Source organism: Capra hircus, chromosome 13 (genome assembly GCF_001704415.2).
Source record: "Capra hircus breed San Clemente chromosome 13, ASM170441v1, whole genome shotgun sequence".
Classification (NCBI taxonomy): Eukaryota; Metazoa; Chordata; class Mammalia; order Artiodactyla; family Bovidae; genus Capra; species Capra hircus.
Window position 1 is genome coordinate 60428117 of NC_030820.1, and position 20468 is coordinate 60448584.

The 20468-nt window shown below is 52.3% G+C and overlaps 1 protein-coding gene across 5 annotated transcripts in view; it reads left to right on the plus strand.

Moving 5' to 3' along the window:
* Positions 1-20468, plus strand: part of HM13 (histocompatibility minor 13) — a 39000-nt gene that overhangs the window by 11063 nt on the left and 7469 nt on the right. For 3 of the 5 annotated variants that reach the window (XR_001296420.2, XM_005688347.3, XM_005688350.3), the window contains exons 3-10: positions 2480-2562; positions 8906-8994; positions 10771-10856; positions 10954-11079; positions 11776-11833; positions 14666-14749; positions 17962-17998; positions 20240-20342. Coding sequence is in view for 3 of the 5 variants with exons in the window: in XM_005688347.3 (XP_005688404.1) it covers positions 2480-2562; positions 8906-8994; positions 10771-10856; positions 10954-11079; positions 11776-11833; positions 14666-14749; positions 17962-17998; positions 20240-20342 (666 nt within the window). In the remaining 2 variants the exon portion in view is untranslated. Of the gene's footprint in view, positions 1-2479; positions 2563-8905; positions 8995-10716; positions 10857-10953; positions 11080-11775; positions 11834-14665; positions 14750-17961; positions 17999-20239; positions 20343-20468 lie in introns of all 5 variants that reach the window. The other 2 variants (XR_001296419.2, XM_005688349.3) reach the window with 1 other exon arrangement.

Sequence of the window (20468 nt, forward strand, 5' to 3'; positions counted from 1 at the left end):
AGGCAGCTTAAATCCAATAGTATAAGGAAAATAAAGGAAGAAATTGGGGTAAAGGAGAAAAAAGAATAGTAGAAAGCGAGGAAGCTTTGGGCGAGGACCCTACCCCGACCCTCTGCTCTAGACTCTGCAGACTTATACTCGCACCAGAAGTGCCCCTGACACAGGTATAGCCCTGACTTCTAGCAGCTGAAGCACAAGTTCAGAATTGGCGCACAATTCGTAGGCCACACAGTCAAGCTGACCAGAAGCTCAAAGACATGGCCAGAGGGAAATTTTTCCCCACGGCCCGTGTTGAAAGAGAACTGTGGTGGGGGGGCACATCCTTGCAAGTTAACTCGGTCCGCACGCCTGTGCGGGTGGGAGCGCTCACCCTGTGGCCACTGATGTCAGTCTACGAGTCTCTGTTGAAAACTCACACGCCAGGTGCTGTGCTGAGTGCTGGGCACTGCAGTGGGGAAAACAGCTGGCCCACCCCTGCCCTCCAGGAGCTTGTTAAGTGGTGCAGACAGACGCCAGTCTAGCAATCAGTAGATAAACATGCAGTGAGAGTCCTAGGCAGCGCTGTGGAGTCGAGGCCTGTAGCACCAGAACAGCACGGAAGGACCTGCCCCTGCCCAAGCCCCCACCTCAGACAGCAGCCCCTTACCTGCCTTGCTGCTCAGCCGAGAACCCTAGACACGCCCTCCCCCCACAGCCTGCAGCCCTGGGCACGTCCTGCTTCTCTGGCTCAGACAGCTGGAGTCTGACCCCCCTCTCGTCATGTCCTCCATCCTCCCACATGCAGTGCCCGCCTCGCTGGGCTGTCACCTTGGACTTCTGCCCTGTGGGGTGTGCCTTCCCCACAGCTGCAGAGGGATCCTCTCAGGCCATCAGACCAGGTCACAGCCTTGCCCTCAGCCCTGCAACACCAGCCTGTCTTACCCAGACGAATCTAAAGCCTTTTTCACGGCTCTGCAGCTTCCGTCTCCCTCCTGCCGTCCCAGCCTCGTCTCCGGACGCTCTGCTTCCTCCCTCAGCTCCAGGCCTGCAGACCCTCACTGTTCCCTGCACACGGGAACACAAGCCCCCTCAGGACGCTTCCCACCGCCTCCAGGGCTCTTCCCCAGACATCTTCACAGCCGCTCCCGTACTGCCTTCGGGCCTACTCCTAGGTGAAGTGTCGGAGGCTTTCCTGGGCCATGAGTGACATTCCCCCCGCTCTGCTTACACTGCGGTGCTTTTCTCAGCACCCATCTCCAGCTGACGGTGTGTTGCACGTCCATCTCTTGAGATTCTCCCTCTCTGGTGCCTGAACTCCGTGAGAGCAGGGACTTTTCTGCCTCTTCCAATGCTGAGCACGGCGTACGGCACGTAGCAGACGGTAAACATGAGCTGAATTAATGAAGATCATGTCAAGGAAAGCTGCTCAGAAGCCCAAGTGAGGAGAAGAGAGCTTCCCAGACAGAAGCATGTGTGCGGGCCACCCACGGGTGGGAACGTAGCACACCAAGCTTGTTAAGTGGTAGAGACAGACACCAGTCTAGCAGTCAGTAGATAAACACGGCACGAGCTGCAGCCAAAGAGGCCTGCGGTGGCCAATACGAGGACACGAGGAGCCAAGGAGAGGATGCGGACTTGAGCAGGGAAGCTCAAGCAGGGAACCTGCTGAGAGGTGTTAAGCAGGGGAGCAAGGTGATCAGACAGGCGTTTAGACAGATCCAAGAACAGCCTTGTTTGAGAGTCATCAGTGGCCCCGTGTCCACCCCACAGCACATTATTTTCCCCCCAGTAAGAGGGCCTCACGATAACAAAAGACAATACGATTCTGTGACCGTGGAGCCTTTCCAAAGTCCAGAGTTAACAACATGTGGCCACTGGCTCTGGAGCCCTGTGAGAGAGAACGTTCCTCAGGTTCACCCAAAATAAGACCCCGAAGCAGCTGTCAGGGCCTGCCATCAGAGCTTCAGGCTTCACTGTGGGAGAGGTGGCCCAGGAGGGTGCAGAGTGAGCAGGGCGCAGGTGACTCGTAACTGGGTGGCCACCCACAGGCTCCCTCAGCTTTTGAGCAGAGAGAGGAAGCTTGGAAGAGTTTGTTCTGGGGTTCAGACGGCTCTTGGGACTTCGAACATCAGGCTCCCCTCCCCTGTGACTGCCCCACACACACACACACACACACACACACCCCATTGCCTGTCTCCAAGTAGAGCCACCAAGGGCACACCTGCAGGCTCCTTTAGTCAGTTCAGTTCAGTCACTCAGTTGTGTCCAACTCTTGGTGACCACTTGGGGAGGCATATCTGAGGGCTTGAGGGTCCTTCCCTTTTTCCTGTTGCCATAGAAACTGAAAGCCCCCCATCCCAGTACCATCTGAGATTCTTTCTAACACTGTTCCCCAACTCCAGAGTGGGGAGACCATCTCCAGAAGAAAAGCGAGGAGTCTGGTTTCCTCATAGCCTCCAACAACCCTGATGTCCTGTTTCTCTTTGTATCTCTGCCTCAGATATTCTCCCAGGAGTACATCAACCTCTTGCTGTCCATGTATTTCTTCGTGCTGGGAATCCTGGCCCTGTCCCACACCATCAGGTCAGAAGGCATCTCTGCGACCTATGAAGCAGCTTTCTCAAGAGCCAGTACAGGGTCTCGGATGAGAACATGACCTTTGGCATCATTCAGAGCCAGGTTTGAATCCTGGCTGTAAAAACCCAAGGAACTTTTTCCCCGTGTTATAGCATGGGTAACCCTGCACGAGAACCGGAGCCTCTCTGGGCCACGGTTTCTTTCCAAGGAAGGATAAGACTGTCCGGTGGGTGTTTGTCGCCACGGTTGTTAGGGAAATTACCTGTGAACAGTGATGTTGTGGTAGTTGGCACAGTACTGAGATGAGTGATGCCCGTGCCACCTGCTGGGTGTCGTGGCTGCTGTGCGCTAAGCTGGCTTCTTACTTGTGGTCTCAGCTCGTAAGAGCAAGGGAGTATTGAGAGAAGTTAGGAGCACAGGCTCCGGAATTTGACTACCTGACTTGGAATCCAGACTCTGCCACTTAATAGCCCTGTGACTTTGGGCAGGTTACTTAATCTCTCTGTCCTCAATTTCCTCACCTGAATGTGAAGGAAAATGATCACACCTTTCTCACTGGTCACGTAGAAACTTTTCAGTAGCTTTTCGAGTGTTCAGTAGCTGTTAGCCATTGTTGTTATCATTGTAATCTGTTGCTTTTAATCCTATGACACATTCAGAAACTGAAGCTCAGAGAGGTTAAGAAATTTGCTAGGATGACACAGCTGATAAGCAGCAGAGCAAAGATTCAAATCTAAGTTTCTGTGGCCACAGAGCCCATCCTCGTTTCACTGCCACCCTGTTCAGATCGTCACATGCTGTGTCAGTTCAGTGGGGATGAAGGAACTAAACCAGGAGGCCTCATGTGGGGCTGCTTACCCAATGGGAGTGGGGTCCCCAGCCCATCCCTTGGCTGTGACTGCAAAGGACCCCAACCTGCTTCCATCTGGCCCCTTGAAGAGGTACATCCTCAGGCTGAGGTTTCAGCCTGAGGTGGTCAGCAGACCAGAAGTTCCCGGAAGGCGGGAACGCAACTTGAACTCAGCTCCGAAAGGTAGGAACCTGGAAGAGGGTGTATGAGGGAGAGGCTGGGCCAGGAGCCAGAAGGTCTGTGCGCATTGTAGGTGCAGTCAGAGAGGAAGAGCGGGATCCTCAGGGAAGCCCTGGGAGTGGGCGGAGTTTGGCCTGGTTCCTCGAGGCAGGACCTGGGAGTCAAGAATGTGGGCCCAAGAGGCAGTCAGACCTGGAACCAAGGCTCAAGTTACCCAAGCTCTCTGAGCATCAGTTTCTTCACCTGTAAAATGGAGATACGGGGAGTACCTCCTTGGAGGGGCGTGGGAAGGTTCAAGTGAGCATGTCTGTGACATGCCCAGAGCGAGGGGTGTGTCCAGAGCCCACCAAGAGTGAGAGCAGCTGGCTCGAGTTCACACAGCCACATGGGGCCGAGTCAGTGTTGTCTTCCACTTCACCCCCCTTCACCCACGAGGCCATGCTCTAGGGCCACACCCCAGCCCCCCAGTCCTGGAAATCCTGGCTGACGAGCCCAGCAAGATAGTGGCAGACCTCGTCACCCTTCCCCAGTGGACAGACCTCTCCTCTCCTGGTGGACCAGGTGAGGGAGGTCATTTCCCATGCTGGTTGTGCCAGTAACTTAGTTGTGTCCAACTGTGTGACCCCTGGACTGTAGCCCACCAGGCTTCTCTGTCCATGGGGATTCTCCAGGACAGAATGCTAGAGTGGGTTGCTATGCCTTCCTCCAGGGGATCTGACTGACCTGGGTTTGATCCCGTGTTGCAGGTGGATTCTTTACTGTCTGAGCACCAGGGAAGCCCAAGAATACTGGAGTGGGTAGCCTATCCCTTCTCCAGGAGATCTTCCCAACCCAGGAATCGGACCAGGGTCTGCTGGATTGCAGGCGGATCCTTTATCAGCTGACCTACCAGGGAATCCCATGCTGGTTAGGAGCCCCCCAGTTCTAGCGCATTCCACCCCCCTCAGCATCTGCAAGAGTCCTTACCACAGCCCAACCACTGCCTTAGCATGAAAGAACCAAATATATTTTGTTTGACCAGGTGCTAAGGAGTTGATTATTTCACTGTATCTCAACAGTCCTGCAAGAGAGATCACCAGCCACCTGCCCAGCAGGATATTTTGAACCTTTGTCATTTTGACACCCGAGATCTTTCTTTTTTCCTTTTAGGACAGTAACTGAGAAACACTGTCCAAAATTTCTCATGGATTAACCAAGAAAGAATTGTCTATCTTTGAACCAGTTCATAATTTTTATTGATAGAAATTATCAGCAGAAAATAGAACCGAAGCCACTAAAACAGCACGTGGTAAAATTTGTCAGTGACTGTCATTATCTTGAGACGATTTAGAGCACACAGTGTGACTTGGGAAGATGAGACCTTGTGAAAATGATGACTGGCCATGGGCATAAGGGATACTCAACATTTGGGGTCCAAGCTATCCTCTGAAAAAGAAATTGATACAGACTGAAAAACTGGGATGAATGGGATGAAAGAAAGCCTTACTATAAAATGTACAGGGAAAAGAACTGAATCAGATAAAAATAATTTTAGCAGAAAAGGGGGAGGGCATAATTTAATTGTGCTATTTAGATAGTTGATCTAAGAATTAAATGTACCTTCCTTTGATCAAATGGAATTTTCTTAAGTATTTTCTCCTAGAAGTCTACAGTATTGTTAAAATTTTGGTTAGTTGTTTGTATGTATCCCCAAACATAGTCAGACCTTCCTCAGGATCCAAACAAGGACTGCAGGATCAAGACAGGAAAACTGAGGCTCAGAGAGCGTCACAGCCTTCAGGAGCAGAGTGGTTTTGAGCACGGGTCTAACTGTGCAGCCAGGTATTTTTTGTAGTTTGGGGAAAAATGAAGGAGAAGAGAGAGCTTAAAGATGGGGCCTGGGCACGCGCTCTCCGATGGGCCTGTGGTTTCCTGAGGACAGGCAGAGAAGGGGTTTGTCTGCTGAGAGGCTGTGGGGGCTGAGCCCCAAGCCAGGGAGTCCAGACTGCGGCATTTATGGGATTCCTTCCACTTCCCCAGCTGCCGTGAGCCTCCCAGGGAAGAAACCACAGCCTGAAGTGTTACAGCAAAGTGAGGGCCCACAGCCTGCCTTCACTCTCTGTAGCCACCAAGACTCAAGCCTGTGCCAGTACCCTTCCTGCCAAGGGAACCGGGCAGCTTATTTTTACCACCTCTGAGCTCATATCCCACCTAGCTGACCTTTAGAGGATAAGGTCCCTAAGACCACGATGTGCAACCCCAGGAGGGAGAGGCCACACACCAATTTGCCCTTTGCTTTCACCCCCAGGGGAGAAGGGCAGCAGGATGTGGTTTCCCAGCAGAAAGCAGTGACCTTTAGGCTTGACGTGAGCCATCAAGGGCTGGAAGGAGTGAGTCTCCGCCTGCTACAAAAACCTGCATTCAGAGGTGTTCAGCAAGCATTTACCAGCTGCCTCTCACGACCCCTGCCCGTAAGGCAGGCTCACACCAGCCAAGTTGCTTGTCTCTTGCCCCATATTATCCAGCAGCCCCTCTTGGGATAACAAAGACATTTGTCTAGAGACTTCATACTTGGAGTTGAAGCTGCAGTTAAGCTTATAGGGTGCTGAGCATTCATCTAATCCTCTTAATGATCCAGTGAGAAAGGTAATGTTACAGTGTTCCAAATGAGGAGACAGTTGCAGGGAACAGTTAAGTAACTTTGCCAAGGTCACACAGCTCAATGGCAGGGCCAGGATTTGAATCCAGGAAACCTGGCTCCAGAGTCCATGCTCTCAACCCCTTGCCCTCTGCTTGTCAGGCTCGTAAGGTGCACACCAGGCTGGAGTGAAGGGCTTACCACCTCAGGCCTTCTCTCTGCCTCTGCACACACCCTCTGGCTTCATGGTCCTGAGACGTGATTCAGCGAACTGAGCTGAAAGTGGCTTCCAGCCTCATCCCTCCCAGCTGCTGCCTCCCACCTGCTCAGAGCCTGTTTGTGGAAACCCACTCCCAATTGCATCTTGTATCAGTTGTGTCTACTTAATCACAAAGCCTTGTCGTCATTCATCCCATAGCTCTGTAGACGGGGAGGGATTGGCTGTGTGTCGAGTGGAAACTAAGGCCCAGAGATAGTTCTTAATCCACATTTTCTTCCTCCATGCTCCAGGACCTTAGAGAGCTCCCTTTTCCCTGCCTTTACCTCTGTGCCCTGGGTACCCCGTGCCCTGGGTACCCCTTGGCCTGGGTACATTTTCCTTTAGCTGGGAGCATCATTGTGGATTTGCCTGCTTCATCAGTCATCAGTCTGATCTGGTGTTGCTGAATGCTTTCAAGTTCAACCACCTGCGATGATAGACATTGAGTATTTATGACCCCTGTTGACGATCTAGCGCTGGGCTAAACTTCTCCCTCTCCTTCTCCCCTACTTTCACAGCAGCTCTTTGAATCAGGTGGTATTATCCCCACATTCAGCAGAGAGACTGACCCACTAAAGTAAGGCCAGGGCCTCACGTGGCAGAGCAGGTGTCAGGGCTGGGCCACCCTGGTTTGTGTCTGCTCCATGATACTGCTTAGTATCCAGACCCAGGCTGAGCCAAAAGCCCTGGTTTTCTGTTCCTGCTCCGAAGGCGATCCAGAAAAGAAAGTCTCTGCTCCCTGCCAGGCCAGGAAGTAGACCATGCTGAGTAATCAGAATGCTTCCAGAGACGAGGCCAAGCCCATCCTGAGCCACAAATAGGCCCCGTGGAAGGAGTGAATGTGAGCCTGCTCTCGCCCAAGGGGCTGTGATTCATCTCACTCATCAAGTCCAGCCGAGTTTGTAAAAATCCCAGGCCTGTCACATCATGGAGTGGGGTGACCATCAGGTCATCTGACTTAATAGATCTGGAAGGGAATCAAGGAATATGCATTCTTTTTTCTTCCCATGTTTAATTCCTTTTATTTGTATTACGAAGCTGACACCATGGTTATTACTCAAATTAGAGGTGACAGTAACTTAGCTTATACTGTTTCCATTTTATCTGTGTTGGCACAGTTTATATAATAGTTAAGGAATCATCTAGAAGGAATTGCTGCTTGCCAGCATCTCTAAGTGTTCTGGGAAACTAATAATTAAAGGAAATGGTCAAAACAAATCCCCTCAAGAAGAATACTAGTCAACTCAGGCTTGCTTCAGGTCTGCTAACTGCTAAAGTGTGCTAGATTTTTGCAGGGTTTAAAACACATATTAAAGTAGTTTCAGACACTTACAAGGGTTTTGGGGGGGGGGGGTTCGACCCCTGAGTCAGGAAGATCCCCTGGAGAAGGAAGTGGCAACCCACTCCAGTATTCTTGCCTGAAAAATCCCATGGACAGAGGAGCCTGGGGCAACAGTCCAAAGGGTCGCAAAGAGTCACTGAGTTCCAAGCACACACACAAGAGGCTACCTGTGAAAGAGTAATTAGATAGCCATTTTAATGGGAAGTCTCCAGTAGCCTCAGAACGCAAAGGAACACTGCAGCTTTGATTTGTCACACTGCACACACCTGGATTGCGCTTGAAATAAACAGACTTCTGAGAAATTGGGATAGAGGGTTTACCTTTTTGCTTCTAGAGTCAACAGCAAAACTGACGCCACCTCACCATCTGCTTCTCTGCCTTGAGCCAGGAGAAGGGGCTGCGCATCTCATTTCCCTTATGAGTCTGCCCACAGTTTGTGCACATGGCTTTACTGTGGACCAGGCTGGGTCCACTGCCTCTGGCTGGGCAGGGAGCTGGCAAGGAGGATGTGGTTTATCTGGGGCCATTTGCGGCTAATGGGCCCCTCTCAGCTGCTGGCCTTCCAGCTTCCTCAGCAATATGGGCCCAGGCATTCTCACTCTAAAGAGTCAGATCTCCCCAGGCTACTAGTCTGCCCCTTATTTCAGCTCTGCTGTCTGCCTAGACTCAGAGGGTCTCCTTGAAGAGTGAGGACTTACCCTATGCAGGCTTAAGCCAGAATATGCATTCTTGACAGGGGACTCTCATATAGATTGTGGATAAACCAGATTTTGGAATCCATTGCTCTCCTAAAAACTGTTTTAGGTGAAAGTCTGCATCTTTTGTGTTTCTTGGATAATAACTAAGAGGCTGCATGGAAGCCGGAATCATAGAGACCTAGGTTCAGGTCTCAGCTCAAGATACTGACTTCCCATGTAGCCCTGGGCAGTCACTTGCCCTTTGAGGGCCTCTGTTTTCACATCTCTACAATGGGCACAATAACACCTACCTCTCAGAGCAGCTGTGAGGTTGTTGGGAGGTAACAGCTTGTAAACAGATGTCTGGGGTTGTGGGACCCCCACAGGGGCTCTGTTTGCCAACCTGCTTTGTCTTTCCTTTCAGCCCTTTCATGAATAAGTTTTTTCCAGCCAACTTCCCAAACCGACAATACCAGCTGCTGTTCACACAGGGCTCTGGGGAGAACAAGGAAGGTCAGTGCTGCCGCCGTCCCCTGCCTTGGCCGTACCTTGGGTGTCTTCCCACTCCCCTCTCCTCCCCTTTGTTTCTCCAATACTGGGACTCCCTGGTACAGCGAGTGATGGGCAAGGTGGGCTCTGGGATGACATCCCCACTCTGCCACTGAGTGCTCACTGTTACCTGTGTGAGCTTTGGGTGGTTTGTTGGGCTTTTTTGGTTTTGCTTTGTTTTTTCATCTGTAAAATGAGCATCATCATGTAGTACCTCGCTTATAAGCTTGTTGTTAGGACTGTGAGTAAGTGATGAGTGGAAAGCATTCAGCACAGCGCCTGGCTCAGTAAACGGTAAACAGTTGGCTCCTGAAGCTATTTTTATCATGTCTGTTTTTAGTGTGATTACTTCCCTAGCTAAGATTTGAAAAGGAGGTTCCATGGCTTTTGAAAAAAAATGAAAGCCACAGGGAACTGGGGAAAGCCTGGGTCCTGTGAGTTAGCTAGGGTGTGGGTTCGACTGCTGTAACAGGATTATCAACAGCTTGGACAGGTGGAAGGTATTTCTCTCTCGTGTACAAGTCTGAGCTTGTGAATGTCACACTTGGGGATGTGCCCAGCACGTTCTGCCTCGTCCCTGCAGAGCAGCGGTTTTATATGATTCCTTTGTGCATCTGCAGGTATCTGTGCCCGGTCAGTGACCGTGGGGGTTTCACCTGTCTTGTGCTCTGCCACGCTCGGGTCAGCGGGTCCAGGGTAGCACACCATCGCTTCGCAGGCTGTCCCAAAGGACAGAGAGGCCTTTCCACAGGCCTATTTGGCTACAGGGGAAGTTGGAAAATGTGGCTGAGAGCTAGTTGGCCTCGTTTCCAGTTGAAAATCATCAGGGTATTGTTACCACAGAGGGGAGAACAATTGGGGCCAACCAGCAGTCTGCTACAGTCTGGAATCTGAACGGAAAGCCTGCGCTCTGTGACCCTGGGCAGGCTCCACCACCTCTCTGAGCCTCCTCATTAGGATGAGGATAACATCAGGATGTCTGCCGCAGGCTCCCCAACAGAGCAGGCTCAGTCAGGGCCTCCCGCCTGCCGCTTCTCCGGGCCTCCCTCTCTCACCTGCTTCCTCCTCTACTGGTGACACAGGGCTCCCAGCAACCTTCTTGACTCCTTTGGTGGCAGAGTAGAAAGATTCCTGAATGAACTGGGACCTTGCAAGGGCCTTGGGCTCAGAGCAGGCAGCATTGGTTGAGCACCCACTGTATGCAGGCTCTGTGCTGAGTGCTTTGTAAGGACCACCTCACTTGTTCCCCATGGCATTCTATCAGGGAGGTGCTGTGATCCCCATTTTTTTGTTTTGTGTTTATTTTTTTGGTTGCACCTCTTGGCATGTGGAACTTCCCCAACCAGGGATCAAGCCCACGCCCCCTGCAGTGGAAGGGTGGAGTCTTAACCCCTGGACCACCAGGGAAGCCCTGTGATCCCCTTGTTACAGATGAGGAAACTAAAACTCAGAGAGGGAGCCGCCTCCCCAGCTGGTTGCCCAGCTGCTAGTGCAGAGCATGGGCTTCCAGCACCGTGGACCACCTCCCACTGACCCCGCATCAAGTCTGGGTTCCCTCTGGGCCTCCATTCCCTCCTCTAGGAAATTGGAGGGTCTGGGGTTGGGGAGGGCTCCAGTGAGCACCCCCAGCCTGTGGGTCTCTGACGGAGCCCACAGCCATGCCCTCCTCCGTCCAGGGGCTGACAGGTGGGAGGGGCAGCCCCGCCCCGGGGAGTGGACTTACCCGGCCTCTCTGCCCAGAGATCATCAATTATGAGTTTGACACCAAGGACCTGGTGTGCCTGGGCCTGAGCAGCATCGTTGGCGTCTGGTACCTGCTGAGGAAGGTGAGTAGCCAGGGCCTAGGCAATTGCGAGGGGTGGTGGAGCGCTGGAGGCGCAAGGTGGTGACCAGTGAGGTGGCCTCACTCTCCCCTTCCCCCAGCACTGGATTGCCAACAACCTCTTCGGCCTGGCCTTCTCCCTTAACGGGGTAGAACTCCTGCACCTGAACAACGTCAGCACCGGCTGCATCCTGCTGGGCGGGCTCTTCATCTACGACATCTTCTGGGTGAGTGGGGCAGGGATGTGCAGGAGGTCCAGTGGAGGGCAGCCACCTTGACCTGCAGGTAAGGCCCCAGATCAGGTCCTTTCTGGGGCAGTGCCCTCAACTGTGAAGTAGATGACAGAGCAGAGTCCCATCCCCGCTTGCCTAGAGCTCACCTTTCTTTGCCCTGTGCCTGCCAGCCGTCCTCTCTCCCTCACAGTGAGCCCAGCAGGGGATTGCTTATCCCATGTCTCTCCAGCAAGCGAGTTGAGGCTCAGAACAGCTGAGGCAGGGGTGGTTAAAGCAGATGAGTGGACACTGTCGAGCAAGACACTGACCGTGAGGACAGAGACTGTGCTGGGCTAAGGGACCTGCCACCCTCGTGCTGAGAGGCACCCCTGAATGAGTGGTGCTGGAGGACTTCCTCTCTCGGGAAGGACAGAGCCCTGACCTGACAGTATGCCCAGCCAGGGCCTCAGGGATCCTCTCCTAACTCCTTGGAATTGCCCCTCTCTGCTGCCCAGACAAGCAGCTCCAGGAAGTGTCCATTTGGCCATGTCGGTGGCCGCCTCATCTCAACTTTACATCTGCTCTGGAACCCTTCTTGGCTCCCTGTCCCTCTCCCGCCCGTCGCAGGCAGCCCCTCGTTGAGAAGCCACACACAGCCACTGCTTCCCACCTGCTCGCACTTCCCTCCAGACTCCTCTCTTCTCCTTCTAGGTATTTGGCACCAATGTGATGGTGACAGTGGCAAAGTCCTTTGAGGCGCCAATAAAGTGTAAGTGACCGCCCCCGTGACAGCCCGTCTGCCCCGCCCTGGCGGCCATTCCCGCGTGGTCCCTGATTCAGTTAATACCCTCCCTCAGCTGTTCCTTCTCCAGGTTCCCTGGTGTCTAGGGCCTGCTTTCCTTCTTTTTGATTTGTCGGCTGTGTTCCCACACAGCCGTCCTCTGGCCACCTGGTCATAGAGAGCGGTGTCTAAAACAGCCTGTGGCAGGGCAGGCAGGGGCCTCCAGAGGAGGACACCCCCACGTCCAGACCTGGAGCCCCCTCCCTGGATCCCTGTAACACATAACCAGCAGGTGGTGTCTGCCCCACTCCTCTCACACTTCCCTGGTTGTGTTTTCAGTGTATCCATTGTTATAAATATTAGAAACCTCACCTACAGACCTCTGGAAATGTTGTCATTTCACATGGCAACAAGCCCTGTGGCGGAGCACCTAGAGCTGGGTTTATGATCATCAGTGGCATCGCCAAGAGCCAGGGTCACCTCAGCCCTCCACCCCACCATTCTCAGCATGTTCAGGGGCAAAGAAGGGGAACTTTATGTCTCCGTTTCATCAGAGAGGGATGTTTTTCCCTGAATCTCCCTGCAGCCTCTCATATTTCACAGTCTAGAATTGGGTCACAGGCCCAAGTTCATTGTTCCTCATCAGAGGGGGATGAGAAAAAGCATGAGCTTGGGGTTTAAGCCTTAGACTAATCAAGAATCACTCCCTGGCATCGCGAGACCCAAAGAGAAGGATGGAATCCGTCAGACATGATGGAAGGAGGAAGGGGGATCCTGTTGGGCAGTCAGGGTGGAGCCAGCCCCGAGAGCCGAGCAACAGCTGTGCTCTTCGTGGTCTGACTCCACAGCTGCACGTGGGTCCTCTCTGTGAGCCGGAGAGAGGCTCACGGTCACACTGCTGCTCCTAGATGCTGCACAGGGTCGCGGCTCAGTGACCCCAGAGGAAAGTTCCTCCCAGCTTTGGCTTGGATGAATCCATGGGGCCTCTCCGGGCCCAGGAACTAGGCTCTCCCATTGGGGGTGGTACAGAGGACAGGGTCACCGCCTTCTCCAGCGCTTGGGGGCAGCGTTTTGAGTTGGCAGCCTCCCAGAACCAAGGGTGTAAGGTGAGGGCAGTCGTGCAGACCGAGAGAACAGATGCTGGCCAAGCCAGAAGAGCAGCTATGCTTCACATGCTGTGATGGATGAACCCAGTCAGCGGGTCAGGAAAGCTTTCCTGAGTCCCAAAGAATGAATATGCATTTAGCAAGCATGAATGGCAGTCGGGGCATTTGAAAGAGAGAACAGCTTCAGGCCAGGGCTGCAAGCAGAAGAATGCATGGAGGGAGCAGAGAATCTGAGAGGGAGCATGATGACTAGGGGAGCAGCAAAAAAGAGGCCAGATTTGAGGAAGCCGAGGATGGCATGCAGGGAGCCCGGCTGCTGCCCAGTGGGCAGTGAATGCGCCACTGGAAGACTCTGGACAGGGAAACGACAGTCCCCTCTGGTTTCTGGTGTTTGGAATTGGGGGTTTTGTCTTGGGGAGAAAGCTTGTTGCCCTCTACAGCTAGGAGTAGTCTAGCAGAGTGGTTAAGTGCTCAGTTAGTGAAGTCAGAAAGCCTGGATTTGAATCCCAGATCTGATATGTACTGGCTCTGTGGCCTGAGTGGGGAGACTTCACCCTTTCCAGATCTGCCACTCAGGATTGAATGACAGCAGATTTAGGAGGGTCAGACAAGGAGAGCTGTAAATCACTATGACTGTGTATTCAAGGCAGGAAAAAGTGGACAGGGAAGGACCTCTGTACGATTCATTAGGGAAGCACAATATTGGCCCAGAACCCACCCATCTTACCTCTGTTTATATGCCATTGGCCAGAGCTGGGTCACGTGACCACCCGTGGCTGAAGGGAAGTCAGGAATTCAGAGACCAGATTGTCCTGACTGTCTTAGCCTTATACCACGCTTGATTCATCACCTGGGAGGGCAGCCTCACACAGAAGCAGGACTCGATTAGTAAAGACGTAACAGTTAAAGTTAACAGTGTGTTCAAATAACCTAATCTTCACCACAACACTATGGGGTCAGTTTGGTGGTTATACCCGTTTTACAGGTGAGACAATTAAGGCCCAGAGTAGTTAAGTAAACTGTGTACAGTCACACAGCAGAGCCAGAATTCAGACCCACACAGTCTGACCCTGAAGCCCACATATAACTGGTGAAGTTCTGCTCCAAGGTTGTCTGGATGAAATCCAGTTACAGCTGCCCCTTGCCATAGCTGGACATACAGGGAGGCATTTTCCTCAATCTGTATTTATCCAAACAAGTTGGCCAGCAGGATTTCTGAGTAAGGGGCTATACGCAAGGGATTTGTAGGTAGGTAGCCTCCTCATCATCAACAGATACAGAAAGCCTGTAGCCCAAGCTCTTCCTTCTTCAGAACAAGGGTCTGTCCACACCTCCTGTGGTGAGATGGAAAGCCTATTAGATGCCAGCACCGTGTGGGCTCTTTCATCTTTTATATGCTAGGCTTTGGGGGTCAGTCCCACTTAACCAAAGAGTTCTGGCTATTAAGAGGCATTGAAGTTGTATGACATGTGAGTTACAGCTCAGTAAAGGCATTAAACCTTGAGCCTAGATAATTCTAGATTCTTCCTGCTCTAACTAGCTGTGATTCCAGATGGACACACCGCCCTTGAGCCCGTCACCATCCTCTCAAGTCCCCATTCCCATCCTCCCACCCAGCAATGCAAGTGTGTAAGTGCCATACACCAGAGGTGGAGGCTAGGAGTGCATGAGCTGGGCTCTCACCAACTCCTCACATCCCTGCCTCCCCCTCCAGTGGTGTTTCCCCAGGACCTGCTGGAGAAGGGCCTGGAAGCGGACAACTTTGCCATGCTGGGACTCGGAGACATCGTCATTCCAGGTGATGGGGCCAGGGCAGGGGCCAAAGTGCAGGGGGTGGAGAGGGATTCCATGGAGAAGGAGTCGTCCTGTGAAACACAGCCTTTCTCACCAGGAGAGGGAAGAAGGAGGGGTTAGGCTGTGCAATTCCCCCCTCACCACCTGCCCAGGGTTTGGTGAAGGGGTCCACCTCAGCACACACGGAGCACCAATGTGGGCTGGACCCCGGAGGGATGGTGGTGAGCAAGACTGCCCTCATGGAGCCTGGCTGGGTGAACAGACATTACTCGAGAGCTGTAGAAATAAATGTATATGACAGATTGAAATATAAGCACATTCAATGGCAGTCTTAAAGGAAACTGACCCCCTCACACTGCACGTACACACACCCTTCCCAGCGTTTACAGGCGACACAGGTGTGCTAGAACTGCCACAGTCTCCTTGGCCCCCCTCTCCCCAGTGCGGGGAGGACACCAGGGAGAGCACACCCTGTGCGTGGACACGGGCCGCATAACTGTGCTCCTGTGTCTGCAGTTTTAGCAGAGGGACGAGTGGCCTGCACCTGCCTGACCACACAGCCTGGCCTCTGAGTCCACTGTATGTGTGTGGGGGCTGGTCAGGATGCCTGTGGATATGGGCACAGGTGCGCCTGTGTATGGGCCCGAGCATGGGCACACATCCTGCGGGCCTGCAGCCCAAACTGCCGGTCAGGAAACTCTGGGCAAAGTTGAGCTGCCTCTCTCAGGGCAGCTGAAATGGCTGAGACTTAGATGCTGTGTGCCTACAAGACCTAGGCCCGGTGACAGGGGTGCTGCACACCCGAAGGGCTTTCTTACTCCCTAGTCACAGAGGCTCAGAGTCAGAGGGTTAGAAGCACTCCTGGTGTTTGCTTAAAAGAAGAAAGCTTGGAACAAATTAAAAGCCAGTTTGTTTTCCAGTGTAGTAAGTAATAGCCATCCTGCTAGTGAGCAGGAGTGTACAGGCACTTCTGTGTGACACTTTGCTTTTGTGGTACGTGTGGTGGTGAAGCAGAGGCTTTCTCTCTCGTAGCAGTGAGCAACCTGAGGCTCAGAAGTGAAGGGACTTAACATAAATTCACACACTAGCCAGCAAGAGGGCCAGGACTCAGACCAAGTCTGCTGCTGGTGCTGCTGCTAAGTCGCTTCAGTCATGTCCGACTCTGTGCGACCCCATCGACGGTGGCCCACCAGGCTCCCCTGTCCCTGGGATTCTCCAGGCAAGAATACTGGAGTGGGTTGCCATTTCCTTCTCCAATGCATGAAAGTGAAAAGTGAAAATGAAGTTGCTCAGTCGTGTCCATCTCTTAGCGACCCCGTGGACTGCAGCCCACCAGACTCCCTTGTCCATGGGATTTTCCAGGCAAGAGTACTGGAGTGGGGTGCCATTGCCTTCTCCACAGACCAGGTCTATCTGACTGCAAAGAAAGGTGACATTGTCATAACTGCTTTTATGACAGTAACAACAATAGTAAGATCATAATCCCAGAGCCATCATTTGTCAAGCACCTGTTGTTTGCCAAGCAGTATTCTCATTGTTTTTTCATATATTATCTTTGCTACCTTTAGCAGCCCGATGAGGTAGAGAGTATTTCCATTTTGCTGATGAAGAAACTGAGGTTAAGAGAGACTTGCCTAAGAGGTCATGGTCTTGAATCCAGGTGTTCCCATAGCTTGTGGTGCTGGGAGGCAGGGAAGAAGCCCCATCAGAGATAAAGAAATGCATTTGGTTGGCCCTTCAGAGTATGGTCTGTCCCAGGCACCCACAGACTTCCCCAAGTGGTTGGGTGGTTCTGGGCTCCAGGCCTGCACAGGACATCTCTGCATATCCACAAATCGGTGTATGTACCGGAAGTCTTCCAACAGTCACAGTTGGTATGAGTTATTGCATCCTCTGAGAGCCTCAGGGATAATCTTGAAGGAAGAATAGGTTGCGGGGTGTTATTTTAAGAATCAAATGCAGTATTATGAGTAGAAGAAGCTCTTGGGAGCTCTGACCCATGGATTAGTTGAAGAGTAGTTGTAGAATTCAGCTGCCAGGGGCCACCAAATTCCTAGTTTTGTTTCCAGAAAGGCAGCATTTGTCTGTTCTCACCACCCACCAGCTCCCAGCTGTAGTCTTCGCTAGGGGCTAAATCATTTTCTTCTTTGAAATGAATCACATGTTGCCAGTCAGTGCTTCTCATCAGCATAGAATGTTTGGTTCCTAAGAGCTTGCTCTCAACCAAATGAGGTTCAGCCCTGCTGTGTCTGAGCCCAAAGACAAGTCAGGGAGAGACACAGGGATGGCCATGTGTGGGCAACATACAGAGGCTGGACTGGGTGGCTGTGTCTCAGGGACTCAGGTTTCTGGGGATGACTAGGCCAGATTTCAAAATGCAAATAGGAGTGCAGTGGGTGGACAGAGTTCACTGTCCCCACCTGAGCTCCTGCAGAGCCTCCTAGTGTCTGCTTCTGTGCTCTCCCACCAACCAAACAACTGCCACAGGGGTCTTTTTCAAAATCTTTTGTTATTCTCCCACTTAGAACACTTCCAGAAGTGTCCCCTTACTCCTAGAATAAAGACCCAACTCCTCTCCCCCACGGGGCCCTGCATTGCAGATCCAGCCCCCAGCATCTCCTACTCTGGGCTGCAGCCTGTCTTGCCACACCTCCTGAGCTCTGTTTCCTCAAGACCTTTGCACATGCTCTTCCCTCTCCCCGGCAAGTGTCACTTCCTCAAAAAAGCCCTCTTTCCTTCCCAGCCACCACCCCCAGCCTGGGTCTCATCCCATGATAGACCTTCCCATGACAGGAGCACCCTGTCACAGTTACAGTCTCGCACTGGTCTTTGTTAATGTTTGATCAGCATGCCCCACCCCCAGGTTTTGCTCCCCACTGTATTGCCTACAGCACCTAGTGCTTAGGCCTCCTGTAAATGTTCGGTTGCACCCAGGGTGGTACAGCAGATGGTGCTGTGAGGTGCCAGTCAGTGTGGTCCCAGGCCAGAGCAGTCTGCCTGGAAGAGTTCTGCCACTTAGTCCTCTTCCAGTGAGGGTCCCTCATTGTTCCAGGTGGACTGAAGGTAGAGAAACAGGATTTCTGCTGGGAGTTGGCAGTCTCAGCCACACCGTGTCCCCGATAATTGCTCTGTGGCTGAGAACAGCAGGCCGGGGACCCAGTTGTCAGTTGTATGCTTCTTCCCTATTTCCATCTAACCCTGGTTTTCTCCCCACAGGAATCTTCATTGCCTTGTTGCTGCGTTTCGACATCAGGTAAGCCACTTAGGAACCCTAGTCCTCAAGTTCCACAAGTGAGGCCCTCCCCCACCCAGGCAGGAGGTTCTGTGGGGTTCCTCAGTTTGGAGGAGCCCAAAGAGGGTAACTCAGGTCACAGACCCTCCACCCAACAGCAGCCAGAACAATTCTGATTTTATCTGCATTGTACATTCTGAGGTTCTAAGTGCCCAGAGAGCCTGGAGAGGGTGGGGAAGGTTTGACTCATAGGCTGAGATGGAATCCCAGAAGGTCCTGGTGGCACCCATAGTGCTTTCTCACTGAGTGGTCTTGGCAAGGAAACTGACCTTTCCAGGCAAGGTTCTCATCCTGAAGTTGGTGGTCGCTCCTGCCTGGGGCTGACGGGGACAGTGTGGAGGGAGTGCTGAGACCGACTGGCCTTGGTGGCTCCCGGGACATCCAGCAGCAGGTGCAGTCCTCATTGCCACCGACTTATCAGCCACGGGTCAGGTCACCGAATCCCAGCTGCTCTCACTGCTACCCACCCTCTCCTTACTCAGACATTCTTCAGTCCCTTGTAGCACAAGGGAGAGGGAAGGGGGCCAAGCTGAGCCACCACTTGAAACTCAGAAAAGGTGGCACCTTTTCAGGTGGGTGAAGGCACCTGGGCAAAGCTGGGCCTGCCCCCAGCAGGTGGCGCTGTCTGTATGTATATGCTTAATTTTGAGCTGGTTTATGGACTATTTCTTAATCTCCTTAAGTCCAGTAGTTGCAAAAACAGTAATAATGTTGAAAGTGGTAGTGAGAAGCCCATTGCCAGCATCATGGAAATCCAGGCTTCATGCAGATCTGAACTTTCCCCCTGTTCACATCGCTCTGGGTTGTTTGGGTAGGGCCACTGTGGAGCCTTTAGAAGAGACCTGGCCAGTCTCTAAGGAGAAACACATCTGTGCTGGCTGCTCTACAGCTAGGTTTCCAGAGGTGATACAAAGAGAAACTATAGGAGTCTCCAGGCCATTTGCTAGAGAACCAGGTCCAGCTGGCAGCACCCTCCAAGGAAGAATCCTTGTCCTGCAGGTCCTTGGGAGCTTGTTCCAGAATCTGTGCACCGTTCCCAAAGGGAGTCTCTTGTACTCCAGGCTGCAGAGCAGGACTGTTCTCAGTGGACTGTGGCTCCCAGCTCAGAAGCCGCCAGGGCAAAGGGAAAGGAGTCGGTCCCCCTTCATTCCACAGATGCTGCTAGACACACACAAAGGTCCTGAGCTGGCGTTGTGAAAGGGCGTCAAGTGATGGCAATGCCAGGATGCTTGTGGGTCAGTTCTTCTGAAGCTGGTCTTTGGTGAATTGCCCAGGAAGCCACTGGCATTTTATCCTTGTAATCAGCATCTTTTTAGTATCCATGATGGGTTCCTGAACTATTAGCTCCACTGCACTTAAAAGTAAGAACTTAGCTTTACAGTTTCTGTATCTGTGTTCCTCAAAACATGAGCCCCAAACCAGCAAGGATCTACTCTTTAGCACAAGGAACTGTACTTAATACTTTGTAATCGCTTATAAGAGAATAGAGAATATATGTATATCTGAATCACAGTGTTATACACCTGAAACTAACATGATATTATAAATCAACTACACATTTTTAAAAAGCCAAAAATAAAGATAAAATATAAAGCACACACATACACACAAATACCAAAATGCAGATCCCCATACCTATTAGATTAGACTCCCTGGGAACTAGGCCTAGCACTCTGTTCTGTTTTGGGGGATTTTTTGGTTTGGTTTTTATTTATTTATTTTTTTTTGGACCATGCTGCTCAGCTTGTGAGATCTCAGTTCCTTGACCAGGGGTTGAACCCAGGCCATGGCATTGAAAGCCTGGAATCCTAATCGCTAGGCCACCACAGAACTCCCACACAGCTCTTTATTTTTTAACATGCTGTCCAGGTGACTTTTATGCTGACCTGAGCTTTATAGCCACTGTTCTCGGTTATAGCATTTGATATTCAGCAGCCATCAGGGAGATGGCGCGTGGCATTCCTGTTTTGCAGATGATTAAGCTGAGGCTGAGAGAAGGAAAGTGATTGGTCCAGAGATGCTTGGATGGGGCAGAACCAGAGTGCACGCCCATGTCGACACCCCCCAGCCTGTCACGGCCCCGTGACCTCAGCCCCACACGGCTCCCGGGGTCTCCCCAGCTCCTCTCCTAAGAGGGCATGTGGCTCTGCAGTGCTTGTGTCTCACCCTCCTCCTCTCTCTCTCCCCATGCTATCGCTGAAGCTTGAAGAAGAACACCCACACCTACTTCTACACCAGCTTTGCAGCCTACATCTTCGGCCTGGGCCTCACCATTTTCATCATGCACATCTTCAAGCACGCCCAGGTGAGCGTGACTGTCCTCGGTGTTCAGGGCATGCTTTCACTGCAGGTGACCAGGACTCCCGTGTCACACGTGCAGGTGATCCAGTGGTGCAGAGCAGCCGTGTCTGTGATTCTCTTGGGCTTTCAC